Genomic DNA, 15,830 nt, shown 5'->3' with positions numbered 1-15,830 from the left:
CCCACTCTTCCCCCAGGATGCTGTCACTGGGAGCCATCCCTCTCACACACCTTGTCCTACCCACAGTGCAGCAGCAGCTCTTGGGCGGAATGAGTTTCCTGGCATGTGATAATGCAACAGAGAGCCCACTGGGAGGAGGACAGGAAGCCAGGCCTTCGGCCCATCAGGCTGTAGGCCAGGGCCCATCCTGGGGTTTCCACTGGGTTGGGACAGTATCTTTGGAGAGGCTGAAGGGTCAACTTTGAAAGCATCTGTCATCCAAATGTGTGACTTGCATGCTTGCACTTTCTGGGACAGGATCCACCTCTAACTTCTACAGTCAGGGCCTGGAGTCCGCACCCCAGCTGCACAACGAGAACAGAGTCCTTAGGGAAGAAAACCGCAGCCTTCAGGCTCAGCTGAGTCACATATCCAGAGGTGGGTGGTCAAAAGCCACAGACTGTGGTCACTCTCGGGCCCCCTTCTTCCCTGGCCGCACCAGTCACTAATTGGAGAAGCAAAGAGAGGAGGTGGACATAGCAGCTACCCAGGTCCACCAACCCAAGATTCCCGTGGCCATTCTCAAACAGGACAGGGCTGCTCCTGAGAGATGCCAACTGCGGGCCCTCAGACTCCTATGTTCCAGGGACAAATAGCTCTAGAAAACCCACCACTTCTGTGCAAACCTGCCTACAGATGTGCAGTCATTGGCTATCAAAGTGGATACCACTTGGGTGTCTGTTCTACCTTCCCCATCTCACAGCTGAGTTTTTCTGGAACCAAAAAAGGAAGGAACACGAGTGCCTATAAACCCTCTGAAGCTTCTCCAGACTTTCCTGCAGCTCTGTGTGTCCCTCCTGGTACTGAGCTGCCATCCTGTGTCTCCTTACACGTCCCCTCTCTCATCAGTAAGGCTCTGTTTGGTCAGTGGTTCTCGTGGCTCCGTGTCTGGAAGCTCTTTCGTAGCTTCCCCAGCTCGGTGCAGTGGGCACCCGTGGGTGGGCATCGTTTCCTGGGTGGCCTGGGGTGCAACCGACCTTAGTGTTAATTGACTTGCTCACAAAACTATATCAGTAACAAATTAGTTTTATTTACAAATATTTATTGCGTAGCCATGAAAGACTAAGAATTATGTCCAAAAAGATTAAGCTCAGAATGAGTGAATGCCTCTGGAAAAGAAAAAGGTGGCGACAGATGAATCCAAATTAGCCACCACAGACCAAGCAGGTAGGAGAGGAAAGCTCACTGCTGGGGGGAGATAACAAAGTTAGTAGGTCAGAGAGAAGGTACGACTGCTCGCGTCCCCTGCGTGCCTGGAAAGACCGGGACAGGCCTCACGGGTGAAAAGATAGAAGAGATGAAATGAGTACAGTTTGCCAGGCCCCAGAGGACTGATGGTGCCTGCAGTCTTATTCTCAGACTCCCTGTCAAGAATATTTAAGAAATGAAGATTAGAAAGATGCCACAGGCCCAGAACAGAGGTCCCTATTTTCAAAATGATGACAATAATTATACTAACAACTGTAGACAAGACATCTTGATGTTGATCTTTGGCAAAATTCAAGAACGGATTATAGCTCAGAGAGTGGTGAGCACTCGGAAAACAGTGAGCATTAGAAACCAGAGTGTTTTCCCTAACAGCAAGGTAGGCCTTGTTGCATCAGAAGACCAAGGGCATGGCCAGACAGGCCCCCATTCCCCAGGGGGTGTGGACACAGTGACCCGGCATTCTCGTTGCCTCCCTGGCTGGCTGCAGCCTTAGTTCTGTCGACCAGGGTGGATGTGCGGAGGCTCATCTTCCTGCCGACCTTTACCCCAGTCTAACTGTCCTGTGCTCTGCCCGCCAGAGCATTCCCAGGAAACAGAGAGCCTGAGGGAGGCTCTGCGGGCCGCGAGGTCCCGGCTTCAAGAGCTGGAGATGGAGCTGGAGCACCAGAAGGTGGACCGGCAGCAGCTTTTGGAAGACTTGAAGGAGAAGCAGCAGGAGATCTTGCATTTCCAGGAGGAACGACTGTCCCTCCAGGAGAAAGACTCCAGGTGAGAGGGAGCCCACCAATAAGGAAAGTGTCCCAATCTCAGATGTAGAAGGGGTATTGACAAGGCTGTTAATGGCCCCTTTTAGAAACCTCAGTTTCCCCTTTGCTGTTTCTGATTTATGAGTGACTTCCAGCAGAAGGAAGGACTTCTCTGGGAATGCCTCTTTCACCCCAAAGTGGAGCGAGTAGAACTTCTACCCCAGCAGTGACGCCTGTTCCCAGGCTAAACTCGCTCACTGCGCGGCAGCGTGAGGAGAGCACTCCGGGGCAGTAGGGGTACCTACCCTGCCGGAGGGGCCTGGCTCTGTGGCACGACTCCAAGCAGAGTCACTTTACCTCTCCAAGCCTCTGTTTCCACACCTGTAACGCCGAAGCTGTGGTCTTCGTGACCCCCGAGTTGACAGCTAGGGCTAACACTCCAGGACGCAGAGGTTGGCCGGCAGCTCACGGCCCTGGTGTGGCCCCTCCCGCAGGCTGCAGTGGAAGCTGGGCCTCCTGCAGCAGCAGTACGAGGAGAAACAGCAGCTCTTCCAGACCCTGCAGTCGGAGCTGCAGATCTACGAGGCACTTCATGGCAGCTCCAAGACGGAGCTGAAAGGTATGAGCTCCCCCCGACTCCCCGACCCCGTGAGCTCCCTCCCCTTGCTCAGAATCCCAGTGGCCTTCTTTACTTTGGGAGTTCAGAGATCTTGGAAAGCTACAGAGTTCTGTCTCAGAAAAACCACCAGCCAGGCCTGGGGCTCCCAATCAAAAGAGAGGGGAGCTCTCACACGCAAAGTCCAGAGGTTGGTGACAACAGCAAGATTGAGCCTAGACATCCTGACAAATAGGCCACAAGAGTCAAACTTCACCCACCATCAAGGCCAGAAACAAGTTCATCAAAGTCCAGATTGTACAGTGACACTATTTAATTACAAAGACTGTTCTGATGATGTCATCATTTGAAAAAGGTCTTAAATATTTGAGTAATACCCACCGACCACCCATGCAGCCCATGTAGCAGGCAGCCCGCACCCTCTCTGACCCCTACCCTAGTGAGAAAATGAGAAGATACAGACATTGTTTTATGGAAATACCACCAATAGGACCTACATTTCAAGGCTGGATTTAGATTTAAACTCTTATTGAAGATGTTTGCCACCTGCTGAAATAATCATTTGAAAAGTCCCACACTTGATTAAAAATATCAGCGGTAAAACACAGGGTGTGGAAGCCTTGGTCTGTAGCCCTTCATGGGCTTGAGGGTGAGGGAATTAGGAAGAAAGACATTTCCAGAAGGAAGCTGTAGGCCAAGTTGCTGGAAGAGCCACCTCCCTGAGACCACAGCAGTGTGAGCATGTGTCCCTGTGGTGAGACCATGTCGGAAGTATTGTCAGATTGTGGGCACCATCTTGTAGTTTTTTTTTTTTTTTTATCCTCACCCGAGGACATTTTTCCATTTTTTTTTTTGTTCAGGTAGAGTGGGAGGGAGAGAGAGGAATAGAGAGAGAGAGAGAAACATCAATGTGAAAGGTACACATTGAGTGGCTGCCACCCGCACAACCAACCAGGGCCGGGGACAAACTGCAACCGAGGTACATGCCCTTAGCGGGAACCGAACCCGGGTCTCTCAGGACCGCAGGCCGACGCTCTAACCGCTGAGCCAAACCGGCCAGGGCTGTGGGCACCATCTTGTAAAAGGGACAGTATCATCTAAGGAACACAATGATGACATGGACCATAACCCGAGGGACCAGAAATCTCAAACTGGTTAAAGAAACAAAATATCTTTAGGCTTGGAAGAGATCCTGATGAGAACTGGGCCCGGCTGGTGTGGCTCAGTGGTTGAGCGTCAACCTATGCACCAAGCGGTCGCCGGTTCGATTCCTGGTCAGGGCACATGCCCAGGTTGTGGGCCTGATCCCCAGTGGGGGGCATGCAGGAGGCGGCCACTCCATGTTCTCTCTCATCAATGTTTCTCTCTCTCTCCCTCTCCCTTCTTCTCTCTCTAAAATCAATAAAGGAAAATTATTTTTAAGAAAGACGAGAACTGGCTTCACATAGTTGAAGAACTGTCAGGTGAAGAAGAACTGATATGTTTTGGGTTCTTCAGAAGGCTGAACAAAGGGCCACAGGGCGAAGGGCGAAGGGCGATGGGCTCGGCATCTACGTAACTCACGCTCTCCTTAGCACTAGGCCTTCTGTGCTGGAGTGGCTGGTTTGTGCAGGGGTAAGCTCCCCGTCCAAACCCTGCTTGCAGGGAGCGGGGTGCTTTGTCAGGCTGGCATAGCAGTTCCTGCTTTGGATGGGAGGTTCACCCCCTGAGTCTTTCAGCTCAGAAGTGGTTATTATTATTAAATGTTTAAAAATTCCATAAGCAATATGGTTTATTATATTTAGAAGTTTCAATATTCAGTCAAATTTGTATTTTCATAAAATCTGATTGAGTTTCCTAATTTTGCCGATGAGAAGGTGAACTGGAACTTGAGGAAATATAGAGAGCACAGGAAGCCGAGAGAGTAGCTTGTGTACAAAGTCATGGGGTCGGGAGACCACCCTGCCTATAGGAGAGCTTTGTATCAGGAGGGGAGAAGGCAGGTTAGTCGGAGGGACGGTTGCCAGTATATGGAAGACCTGTTAGGGAGGATGAAACTGCATTCTGTGAAGTAGGCAATAGAAAATGAGTTTGATTTTTCTGAGCAAAATAAGTACATGATGGAAATGGAAGTTTGAAGTGGTAAGACTGGTAGTCCATACTGGAGTTGGAAGACCTTAGGATCAGGAAACCTGTTGAATGGTTGTAATGATATTCTGGGTATTCAGTGATGACAGTCTAATCTAAGGTGCTTTCAGGGAGAAAACGCGGAATGGACAAGTGAAAAACATTTCTAATAAGAAAAATATTGTGAGAATGTGGATTTAGGGAAAGAGAGTGAGGCGCACCATGGAACTTTGGGGTTAGTATCCTGAATCACCTCCACTTTTGTACCTTTATTGTTTTTATGGGTCTTTTAGAATTAATTTCAAAGCCACTGCCACGAAAGCCCATCATCCTTTATTCTTAATTCTATAATCCAATAGGAGTTCTGAATTGAAATCATTTTCATATACTCATTTGGTGACAAAACCTAACTGAGCTGACAAAGTGTGTTCATGGTCTTCATTTATCCCACTTAGTGAGAATTACACATAAGTCATTGCAGAAATGCTAACGTGTTTGATTGAGTCCTGTGGCCCAGATGCGGCTGGGTGCCTGCATTATGTGTACATATGTATACATGGTACATGGTACATGGTACATGCACCCTAGCGCCTTGCTAAAGACCAAAACACACTTTGCCTTTTCAAACACATTTGGCCTCAAAGTTTTCAGATACATAATTGTGGTCTTAGAGATGGTTTCTGGTATCTCTTCTTCCCCAGGAGGTACAAATAGACTGTGTAGTGAGTGGCGGTAGCAAACATGGAGGGTAAAACATTCAGTTAGGTATGACCCCTGGTCTGTGGTGCCCGGCGCCCATTCTTACATGCTGCCAAAGGCCTGGTGCCTTCCTCCTCCCCCTTGATCCCTGAGTGTGGTGGTCATCAGCTCTTCCTCCCTCAGCCCCTGCCCTTTAGTTCTGTGCTGACCTGTCCTGGAAGTCCCTGCTCACTAGCCAGCAGGGCTGAAGTTAATGTGGAGATGAAATGATAGGCTGAACTCCTCTGCCAATCAAATGCCCTCTAGGTGCCGGTGGGTAATTTGAGCTTCAGAAAAATTCCAGACTGGAGTGTGTGCCAGACACCACATAGGAAAAGTGACGTTTCCATTACAGATGTGTCCCTGGGACCCTTAGATGACAATGGAGTCCTTGGCAGAAAGGAATGTCCCGGAGGAGTGTCTGACAAATGCTGAGAAATACTTGGATCAGTGCTGCCAAACCTCCTCTCTTCTTTCAGCTTATACCTGGGATACCTGCCACCAGGTCCCTTTGAGTAGTGACTTGAGCCACCTGGTGGCAGAGATCCGAGCCTTGAGGGCGCAGCTGGAGCAGAGCATCCAGGTGAACAACAGTCTGCGACTGCAGCTGGAGCAGCAGCTGGACGGTGGTGCCGGCAAAGCCAGCCTCGGCCCCGCCTCCATCAGCCAGACCTCGCCGGCCAACACTGACCCTGGAGACAGGCAGCTGCTCTTTCAAGGTAGGAAGGGGCACCAGGAAGCCCTGTGCCGGCGGGGAGGCCACCTGGACGTCGGTGGTGGAAGGGTCAGCCTTGCCTCTTCCAGGCCCCTTGAGGTCAGGGTGAACTCGGAGATGCTCCAGTTGGTGCCTGAGGCAGAGCACGGGGTTCAGGCTCAGACCTGCCTCCGGATTCTGAGTTTGCCGCTTACCGATGTTTGCCTGGGGAGGTGTCTGTCTGAACTCCTCGGGTACTTAAGTCTTACTTCCCTCACCTTTTAAGGTGTGGATAACAATAATATCTAGCTTGTGTGATTACTTGGAGCATTAAATGAAATAGTTTACAAGTACTTGGCACAGTAAGGATTGCTTAGCAATTGACAGCTGTGTCTTAACTATCCTTGTATTTGTGCAGTGTTTGAAATTTTACCGCACATTTTCAAACAATGTTTCAAATAACTTCATCTAAGCCAAGGCAGGTTTTACCCTCTGTGTAAAAGAGAATGTAAAGAAAATGTAGGCATTGAAACATCTGAGGCTGCCCGGCCAGTGTGGCTCAGTGGATCGAACGTCGACCCATGGACTGAGGGGTCCCAGTTCAATTCCCGGTCAGGACACATGCCTGAGTTTGGGGCTTGATCCCCAATAGGGGGCGTGCAGGAGGCAGCTGATCGATGTTTCTCTCTCACATCGATGTTGCTATCTCTCTCTCCCTTTCTTTTTCTCTAAAAAAAAAAACCCAATTAAAAATATTTTAAAAAAAAGAGAAACATCTGAGGCTACTGGAGCTGAGACCAACCAGGATCCAAACCAGAGGTTTTGATTTCCAGTCTAAGTTGCTCCCGCCTCACCGCACTGTCTCAGTGTTGCTGGCCTTTCACACTCTCGAGCCTGGCTTCCCTTCCCCTCACACGTGGCACTCAGCTGTGTGGGAAACCGTTCCTGCCCCTGAGGAGATCCTGGCCACGGGAGAGTAGTGGGGGTGGCTGTCGGCCAGTTCCGCCCCACACCTTGCCCACCTTTGCGCATAGAAATGTTTAACTGGTTCTCCCCGTCTCGGCTCAGTGTCCTTCATCAGTCTCGCTTCCCCTAGATTTTTTTTTTAATCCTCATCCAAAGACATTTTTCAAACATTTATCTTCAAATAGAGTGGGAAGAAGACAGAAACATCGATGTGAGAGAGACACATCGACTGGTTGCCTCCCACACAACCCCAACGAGGGCAGGGGACGAACTTCAACCAAGGTACGTGCCCTTGACCAGAATCAAACTCGTGACTCTTTGGTCTGCGGGCTGACGCTCTAACTGCTGAGCCAAACTGGCCAGGGCTCACTCCCCCTAGTTTTAACTTGAATGTTAATGCTGCCCCCATATCCCGGGCTCTTGACACATTTATCTCTGCTCCTCCTCCCCCTTTTTCCTGTTGAGTCACCATTTAATTCATATCCACTCACTCCATGGCCACATCCTCAATTTTATTTTAATCAGAAACCACTCTGTCAGGATTACCTGAACCTGAGCTTTCACACTTTCTTGCCTCCTTTTCCCGGGTATGCTAATCTTTCCATTGTTTTTTCTGGCTCTGCTAGATTTTCATTGATCAGACAATGACCACACCTGTCAAATGACGGTGATACTCCTCTGATCTGTTATTGTGGCCACTCGGCGTGTGTGGACTGGCATAGTCCCAGCACATGGAAGGGCTCGGCCCACATCAGGTGGCTGCCCCGCCTACATCGGGACTCAGCCGCTGGCTCAGCCATGGCTCCTCCCCTGTCCCACCACAGGGCTGAGCTGGGAGCGGGTTCCAGGCCACGTTTTCCTGAGCAGGATGGTTTCTGTCTTCTGGTCCTTTCCACTTCCTCACTGTAGGTTTGCTTCTTGGTCTCCCTTGGGCTTCTCCAGCCCACCAGGGCTTCTGTCTCCTGTTCTCGCACTGCTATAATTTTCCCAGTAACTCCTCATCAGAATGGTGATTAGGATGCTGACTTTAGTCGCCCATAGGTCCATTCAGTCCTTGATTCAATATTTTTAACATATATGCTACATATATTTATACTTAGTTGCAAAGCATAGTATTAGACAGTACATACAAAATTGTATTCAAAACTGGGATTAGAAACATATACCTAATAATTGTTTAAACGCGAACTTGCTTTCTCGTAGAGCAACCTTTCAATTTTAGGAACATCTTGTCCCAAACGAAGTGACTGGTTTGCTCTTGCTTTTGCTTGTGGTACGTGGGTGACGACTGTGTAAGGGGGGGTCATGCTGCCTAGACCTCCGATGGAGTGCTTGGTGAGCAGTGTTTCAGGGTTCCTGAAAACTGCTCCCGTCTTCACTCCAGATTCAGCTGCCTCCCCTCCAGTTCGGGATGTCGGCATGAAGCCAGCGCCGGGCTTCGCCAGCCCCGCTCCCGCTGCTCCTGGTGCAGACCCGGCCATCTTCAGTGGGACTGATGGTAAATATGGCGACTGAAGGACTCAGGGACCGGCCACGGAAAGTTATTCATGCAAGTAACCTTAGGTGACCTGGACACACGTTATCTGAATTTAGTGAGTTTTCTCTGTGTGTCCCAAGGCCTGAGCCCTACGCATTTCGAGTTCTGTGGCCGCCATTCCTGTCATACTTTCTCCCTGGTTCTCCTTTGGCTCCGCAGTTGCTTCATCGCACTGTATCTCTCCCTTCCTGGAAGTAGAGGAGTGAATAAAAAAGCTGTGGTACATATACACAGTGGAATACTATGCAGCTGTAAGAAAGATCTCTTATCCTTTGAGACGACGTGCAGGGACCTGGAAAGTATTATGCTGAGGGCAATAAGCTAGTCAGAGAAAGACAAGTACCACATGATCTCACTTATGTAGGGAACATTATGAACAAAATAAGCTGTTGACCAAAATAGATCCAGAGTCGTGGAAGTGGGGAACAGACTAACAAACCTCGGAGGGAGGGGGGTGAGGGGGGTAGGAAGAGATAAACCAAAGACATATGCATTTTTGCACAACCAGTGGACACAGACATTAGGCTGGGGAAAGTAGGAGAGTGGGGAGAGTGGGAAGGAGGGGATCATTGGGGAAAAAGAGGGGACATCTGTGATACTTTCAATAAAAAAAAAAAAAAGAAAAGAAAAGAAAGAAAGATGATAAAACATAGAGCCAAGTATCTGGGCTTCACGCCACACTCACACTTTTCCAAGGGCGCTTTCCTTGTTCCCGGCCCCTTTCAGTATCTTTTGGATTGACGTGAACTGGAGAAATGGTTATAAATGCTTTTTTTTGCTGTGGTTTTATTTTTCAGCGCTGGGTTTTGATGCTTCTCCAGTGACGACCCCTCCAAAGCTGGAGGGGGATGCTGCTGACGGCTCCTTTGCCAATAAGCATGGCCGCCACGTGGTTGGCCACATTGATGACTACAGCGCCCTCAGGCAGCAGATCGGAGAAGGCAAGCTGTTGGTCAAGAAGATCGCATCTGTCGTGAGATCAGCCTGCAGCTGCCCTGGCCTTGAAGCTCGGGGCACAGAGGTAGTCACATTGCAGCTCTTAGGTGCCCGATCCTGTACCCTTTCTTCTGGTTTCAGCTCCTTCTCCTCTGTTTCTTTCCTGCTTTACATCTCCCATCGCTGCAGACACGTCTTCCATCTGCACCCAGCCAGGCCTGTCTTCTTTGTCTCCTATTTTCACTGTAAACTCTGCTCCGTTTCAGACGCAGTTGACTTGATAGGTCCCCCTCAGAGCCCCAGAGAAGCCCACGCAGCCTCGCCACCCTCTTTAGCAGAGCATTTGCTCAGTGTTGACGCCCACGTGGTGCTGTGTTGGGCACCCTTTGGTAGCTTGTTATCTGTTACGGTCCTGTTGGCACGTGGCCATCCATGGTGAGAACAAAATCACTGAATCAGATGGCTAGACACTGAGAGTCCCCCTCCATTCGGGCACGTGTGTGGCAGGGTGAGAGCCTGGCAGCCATGGCATCTCCCTGTTGGGACTGAGCAGGGGAGGAGAGTGGGCAGCGCTTCACTGGGGAGAGACCGGGCACCTCTGGAGATGCACAGATGTGTGGGGACATCCTGTCCCCAGGAACCCACACTAGAGAGGAAGACACACATCCAAGTCAGTACGTGCAAGGGGCTCCGGCACAGTGTTCAACATCATCCCCTGGTGTGAAGGCCGTTGTCCCAGGCGAGGAAAGGCCAGGTTCCCGGAGGGCCGCGCAGGGGGGTGTGTAGGCTCTCTGGGTGGAGGAGGGTGTTCCCCGTAAAGAGAGTGGCACCTCGGGCCCTGGAGTTACAAGTGGTGCAGCCCAGTTGAGGCATAGGGTGAGACGTAGGGCAGGGCAGGGGTGTCAGGGCAGAAATGAGGGACTGGAGGGGAGGCAAGCATTCCCTTCCTCCCTTCTGGGTCCTTTGGCTGGCTTACTAATTCTATTGGCATAAGACAGTTCAATGGGAATAAAACAAATTTAATTTTGCATGGGAGCCCCAAAGATATGAGGCTCCAGGAAGGGACCAGAGCAGGCTGCCTTTATACCTTTTAGACAAAGACACATATCTGCGTGAAGAACTGGGGGCACGGGCTTGCGCTGGGAGGAGCCATGAGGTTGGTTTGTACAGCCCTCTCCGCCCTGGACTCTGCCTCTGGCCGTCAGATGTCCTCTACCTTCTGGTACAGGGTGGATTTATTTCCTGCTTTCAGGGGGACAAAGGAGGTCAGAGTGTCTTTCTTCAAATTAATCAATATGCCACAATGGCTAGTTTGCTCCTTCGGGACTTTAGACTCAAGAGCATGGAGCAGGACCAGCAGCTTAAAGAGAATGTGAGGGAAGCTGGAAGCAAATGAATGCCTCGCTCACAAAGGAAGCTTCATATCGCTGACACCTTGTGGGCCCACTGAGCTTGGGGGAGGTGGTCTGTCGGCCGGTGGTGCCCATGGCCCGCCCTCTGTCCCAGGTGCTCCGTGGCGAAGCCGTCCGTGAACTGGGGAGCAGTGCCAGCGCCCTGCGCCACGTGCTGGAGGAGTCGGCCTCCCTCCTCTCCATGTTCTGGAGAGCGGCCTTGCCGAGCTCCCATGGCAAAGTGGTAAGAGACCAGCATCCTTCACGGTTCTGCCCCCAGTCACCCTGCTGCCTCTCAGTCCCTGAAGCCCAGGAGCCCAGTGGTGAGCTGGACAGGCGGGGCCTTAGAGGAGTGTCCCCGGGGAGCACCTCTCACCTCTGGTGGTGCTGTCAGTGCGGTTCTGACCACACCCCTGCCCCTCCCACTCCCACCCGGGATAAGAAACCAAAGAGGAAAAGAAGGTGTACAGAGGCGGGAGAGATGTGAGAGCCTGGGTAACTCCCAGAGGCTCACTTTCTGAGGTTGGGCTGAGCTGAAGGTCAGGGACAGGTTAAAGCATCAACATTCTCACCCATCCACCATCTACAGTCAAGCAGGACCCCAGAATGTCACCAAGAGGTGACCAGACTCGCAACGACCCGCTGGAGCCCACCATGTCACTTCCATCTGCATCTTGGCTCTGGCCCGGGAGAGGCAGCCACCCCGGCTGCTCTGAAATCTCGAGCCTGCTTTCTGGTTGGTGGCACCTTGGACAGGCAGATTTCAGAATCCCCTCCCGGAGCTTCTAACTCCAGATGAATACTGCCAACACCTTGGGGGATGCAACTTTGCTAATTCCAAGGGAGGAGGTTTCTGCCATCTTGAGGCTGGCACAGATATTGACAAAACTGCAGAATGTCTTCGGCCAGCCCAGTCTCCCCAGGCACCGCATTCCTGTTCCCAAGGCGTACCTGTTTGCCACGCGATATACTGATGGCAGCACTGGGTCTGAGCTCTGTTCTCAGCTGGGAGATTCCATGCTGGCCTGGAGTCAGGTCTCTCCAGCAGCGGGGGTCAGGCCTCTCCAGCAGCGGGGGTCAGGCCTCTCCAGCAGCAGGGGTCAGGCCTCTCCAGCAGCAGGTCCAGCAGCAGGGGTCAGGTCTCTCCAGCAGCAGGGGTCAGGCCTCTCCAGCAGCAGGTCCAGCAGCAGGGGTCAGGTCTCTCCAGCAGCGGGGGTCAGGCCTCTCCAGCAGCAGGTCCAGCAGCGGGGGTCAGGCCTCTCCAGCAGCAGGGGTCAGGCCTCTCCAGCAGCAGGTCCAGCAGCAGGGGTCAGGTCTCTCCAGCAGCAGGGGTCAGGCCTCTCCAGCAGCAGGTCCAGCAGCAGGGGTCAGGCCTCTCCAGCAGCAGGGGTCAGGTCTCTCCAGCAGCAGGGGTCAGGTCTCTCCAGCAGCAGGGGTCAGGCCTCTCCAGCAGCAGGTCCAGCAGCAGGGGTCAGGTCTCTCCAGCAGCAGGTCCAGCAGCAGGGGTCAGGTCTCTCCAGCAGCAGGTCCAGCAGCAGGGGTCAGGCCTCTCCAGCAGCAGGTCCAGCAGCAGGGGTCAGGTCTCTCCAGCAGCAGGTCCAGCAGCAGGGGTCAGGCCTCTCCAGCAGCAGGGGTCAGGCCTCTCCAGCAGCAGGTCCAGCAGCAGGGGTCAGGTCTCTCCAGCAGCAGGTCCAGCAGCAGGGGTCAGGCCTCTCCAGCAGCAGGGGTCAGGCCTCTCCAGCAGCAGGTCCAGCAGCAGGGGTCAGGCCTGCTGATCAGCCTGGTGCTTCTGGCTCTCAGTGCTCCTGCCTAGCGGCCTCATCCCAAGCTGTCAGCAGCTGCAGGGTTTGAGAGACTTTCATGGAATCCAGTCCAGAAATGGTGGGAAGGCTGTAGAACCCTATTTGGGATTGTAAAAAACCACAAGCATGGGGTGCTCTGAACTTTCTGACCATTGACAGCAGCTGTTCCTCTTCCCCAGGGAGAGTCCATGAAAAGGGAACTTCTGGAACTGAGAGCCAAGCTGTCCAGACAGGAGAGTCTCCTTCAGAGCACAGCTGGGCGCCTGAGGACCACCAGCCAGCAGAAGGAGAGCTTGGAGCAGTTCGTCTTCAGCCAGTGTGGGTGCCCCCCGAGCCAGGGAGTGGGAGAGGAAATGGGGAGCTTCCAGACTCCCATGTGCTGCGGATGGAGAGTGACCAGAGAACTTAGGGAGGGGGGGACTGATGTGGCATCCCGAACCTCCTTTGCCATGTGTCACCATGGATGCAGGAGGATGGTGGGACTTTGGGGACAGCAGGGGACCCCGAGTTGAGTTGGCCAGAAACACTTTGGAACACACACCAAGGCAAGTGTGGGCCCAGCTGGTAATCTCTGCCTTTGTTGGGCTATTCTGTCGTTTCAGTGACCAGGACACATGACGTTTTGAAGAAGGCAAGGACTAATCTGGAGGTAAGAAAACCAGTCACCGGTCAGAGCCAGAGAGCCCACCCCAAAACCCATCTCCGTCCAGAGTCTGCGGGTGATCCTCCACCTGCTCTGACCATCGGGTTTCTGGTTCACTTGTGGGAGCACAGGTGGTCAGCGGGTGTCCTCCGATTCCACCTCCTCAGCCCTCCCTCCCCAGGGGCTCCCTGGGTTCACTGTCACGTGGGCACATCTCTCTGCACTCCAACCATGCCTCCTTTTCTGCCAAGTCAGGCCCCAGGGAAATGCGGTGCCGCTGATGCTGGAGGGCAGAGGACACATGGGAGCCGGCCTCACATTCGCTTTCAGAAAGGGCTCCTGAGGCCAATTCCGTGTTCTGGAATTTTCTATGCTACTTTATGAAAAAATAAAAGCAAGATGCAACCTAATAAATTGATTTCACTGCACTCTGTTGGGCTGAAAACAGCAATTTGATTTTGATACATCTTTTCCTTTTAAGCACTATCACAAAAGAAACCGCTGGGTCTTACTGACCCAAAAGAGAATTTGACACCTAAAGACTGAACTTGAAGGGAAAGATGTCACTTAAACGGCAGACGTTCTCTAGTTACTTAAACATTGACACGTTTCCTAGCAAGTACTTTGAAGAAACACTGGAGATGTTAGAAATGGCTTAAAAATCAGACACCAAGTCTTTGAACCTGGACTTGAACGCTTTGCCGTAAGCAGTTGAGCCTATTCCTAAGTGGTAACCTAGGAGAATGTGGGTTTCCCCGTGTGAAAATGGGTTGGGCCCTGATTGGACTCTGCATACCCCCCCTATTTTTTGCTTAATTCCCTTTGTTTTTCTCTGATGATTCCTTTCTTTCCTGAGCCTTTTTAGAAGACCACTTCCAAGATTGCCTCTGTAAAGCCTTATTCCTGCCCCAGCAAAGGTAACCCCTGGCTTGGCACCCGCTGGCGTCTCCGTTCTGGAAACGTTCTCTCTACTCCCACGAGGCCACTGCGGAGGGCCCGAGGCCCGAGTTCTAGTCCCAGGCTTGTCACTAACTGGTTGTGTGGCTTTGGCTGGCCCCTAGTCTCTGAGCCTACTGCCCCTCTGGAAGAGGCGGCGCTGGACCTGAGTGGTCTCTGAGGTCCCTGCTGACTTGGCCCCTTTTCTCCTCGTTAAGTACATGGGACCTGGCGGGGGACTCTCCTGCACAGCACCCTCTCCTTCCCACACAGCTGTTTCTGTGTATGCGTGTGACATGCTTTCCCTGGGATGTCACCGAAGGCATCGTTTTGCTCCAAGTGACCTGGAGAGGGGGTGGCAGGATCTGGCACCGCCTGTCCAGTGGTTTGAGCAGGGGCAATGTGGAGGCGGGAACCTTTCCTCTAACCTGATGGCACCAGCTGCTTCCCAGCCGCAGGGCATCCCCTCAGCCCCTCCTCCTAACAGGCCCTCACAGTGCTCCTGCCTCGGCCCCCACTCGGCTCACTCAGCCTTGGCCACCACCAGCAGGGCCTGATAACAGACCTGGCTTTGCTTTACTTTTGTCTCCAGGTGAAATCCCTCCGGGCTCTGCCGTGCACGCCAGTCTTGTGACCCTTGCCTTCCAGGAGCCATGCAAGAAGCGAAGCCACCAGAGGTCCTTAAAGCAGCAGGAAGGCTGGGCCTGCCCCCCTTTTGTGCAACTTCCTATCTGCTGAGGAAATCTCGGCCCTACTCCTCCACTCCTGCCGGGGGAGGAGCCAGAGCCGAGGCCTCGTGGGCAGGGCGAAGGCACAGAGCCTTTCCTGCACTCGGAACACAGCCAAGGCCCATGCCGGGCACCAAGCAAAGCACGCGTAGTTTGTAGAGGGCCTCGGCCGCCGCACCTGAGTGCCCGGGCGTGGGAACCAGCATCGGCACACTTCTCACCTCAGCAGCTCTCCGCAGAGGGTCAACTCGGGCAAGAGGACCCTGCTTCCTCCCAATGGGGGTGGTCCCACCGCTGTGCTCCTCCGGTTCTAAAAGCACAGACCGACCAGCAACGCCCTGGGCTCGGCCAGCAGGACACCTGACCGGCGCGACACCTGACCTGCGCTCAGCTGGGCCACAGCCAGGCCGCGTCTGCCTCCACAGGCTCCTGAGCGCTCCGAATGCACATGGTGGGAGGCGTGACTTCCCGGGGACCTCTCACGCTTAGCCTGGCCCCTCCGACTTTCTTCTTTTCGGACCCCCGAAGTGTTCCATTTGAACATCCTAACCTTTCTCGGGGAATTGGGACTACGGCCAGACCAGGCCCATCGAGAGTCTCGTGTCAAGCAAACCAGTGGTCCTTTTTAGGTGGCATGTGAGAGATGCCCAGTTGTGCTAAAGCCTAGTCTGTCTTCACAGGGCTTTAGAAGTGTGTATGTGTGTATAGATGTATGATATATATTTATATATGTTGCTAGAGCG

The 15,830-nt window shown here is 52.7% G+C and overlaps 1 protein-coding gene across 1 annotated transcript in view; it reads left to right on the top strand.

Moving 5' to 3' along the window:
* LOC118636927 (myomegalin-like) overlaps nt 1-15,097 on the top strand; it is a 213,560-nt gene extending 198,463 nt beyond the window's left edge. Inside the window, exons 38-48 of the mRNA XM_036271871.1 lie at nt 298-417; nt 1,827-2,016; nt 2,489-2,613; nt 5,934-6,173; nt 8,499-8,612; nt 9,449-9,672; nt 11,094-11,222; nt 12,960-13,098; nt 13,383-13,429; nt 14,289-14,340; nt 14,952-15,097. Of these exons, the coding sequence (XP_036127764.1) occupies nt 298-417; nt 1,827-2,016; nt 2,489-2,613; nt 5,934-6,173; nt 8,499-8,612; nt 9,449-9,672; nt 11,094-11,222; nt 12,960-13,098; nt 13,383-13,429; nt 14,289-14,340; nt 14,952-15,097 (1,526 nt within the window). The remainder of the gene's footprint in view (nt 1-297; nt 418-1,826; nt 2,017-2,488; nt 2,614-5,933; nt 6,174-8,498; nt 8,613-9,448; nt 9,673-11,093; nt 11,223-12,959; nt 13,099-13,382; nt 13,430-14,288; nt 14,341-14,951) is intronic.
* Nucleotides 15,098-15,830: the final 733 nt, after the last annotated feature.

Source organism: Molossus molossus, unplaced genomic scaffold (genome assembly GCF_014108415.1).
Source record: "Molossus molossus isolate mMolMol1 unplaced genomic scaffold, mMolMol1.p scaffold_m16_p_20, whole genome shotgun sequence".
Classification (NCBI taxonomy): Eukaryota; Metazoa; Chordata; class Mammalia; order Chiroptera; family Molossidae; genus Molossus; species Molossus molossus.
The sequence above is the reverse complement of the archived record's forward strand: the minus strand, read 5'-3'. Positions and strand labels throughout refer to the sequence as shown.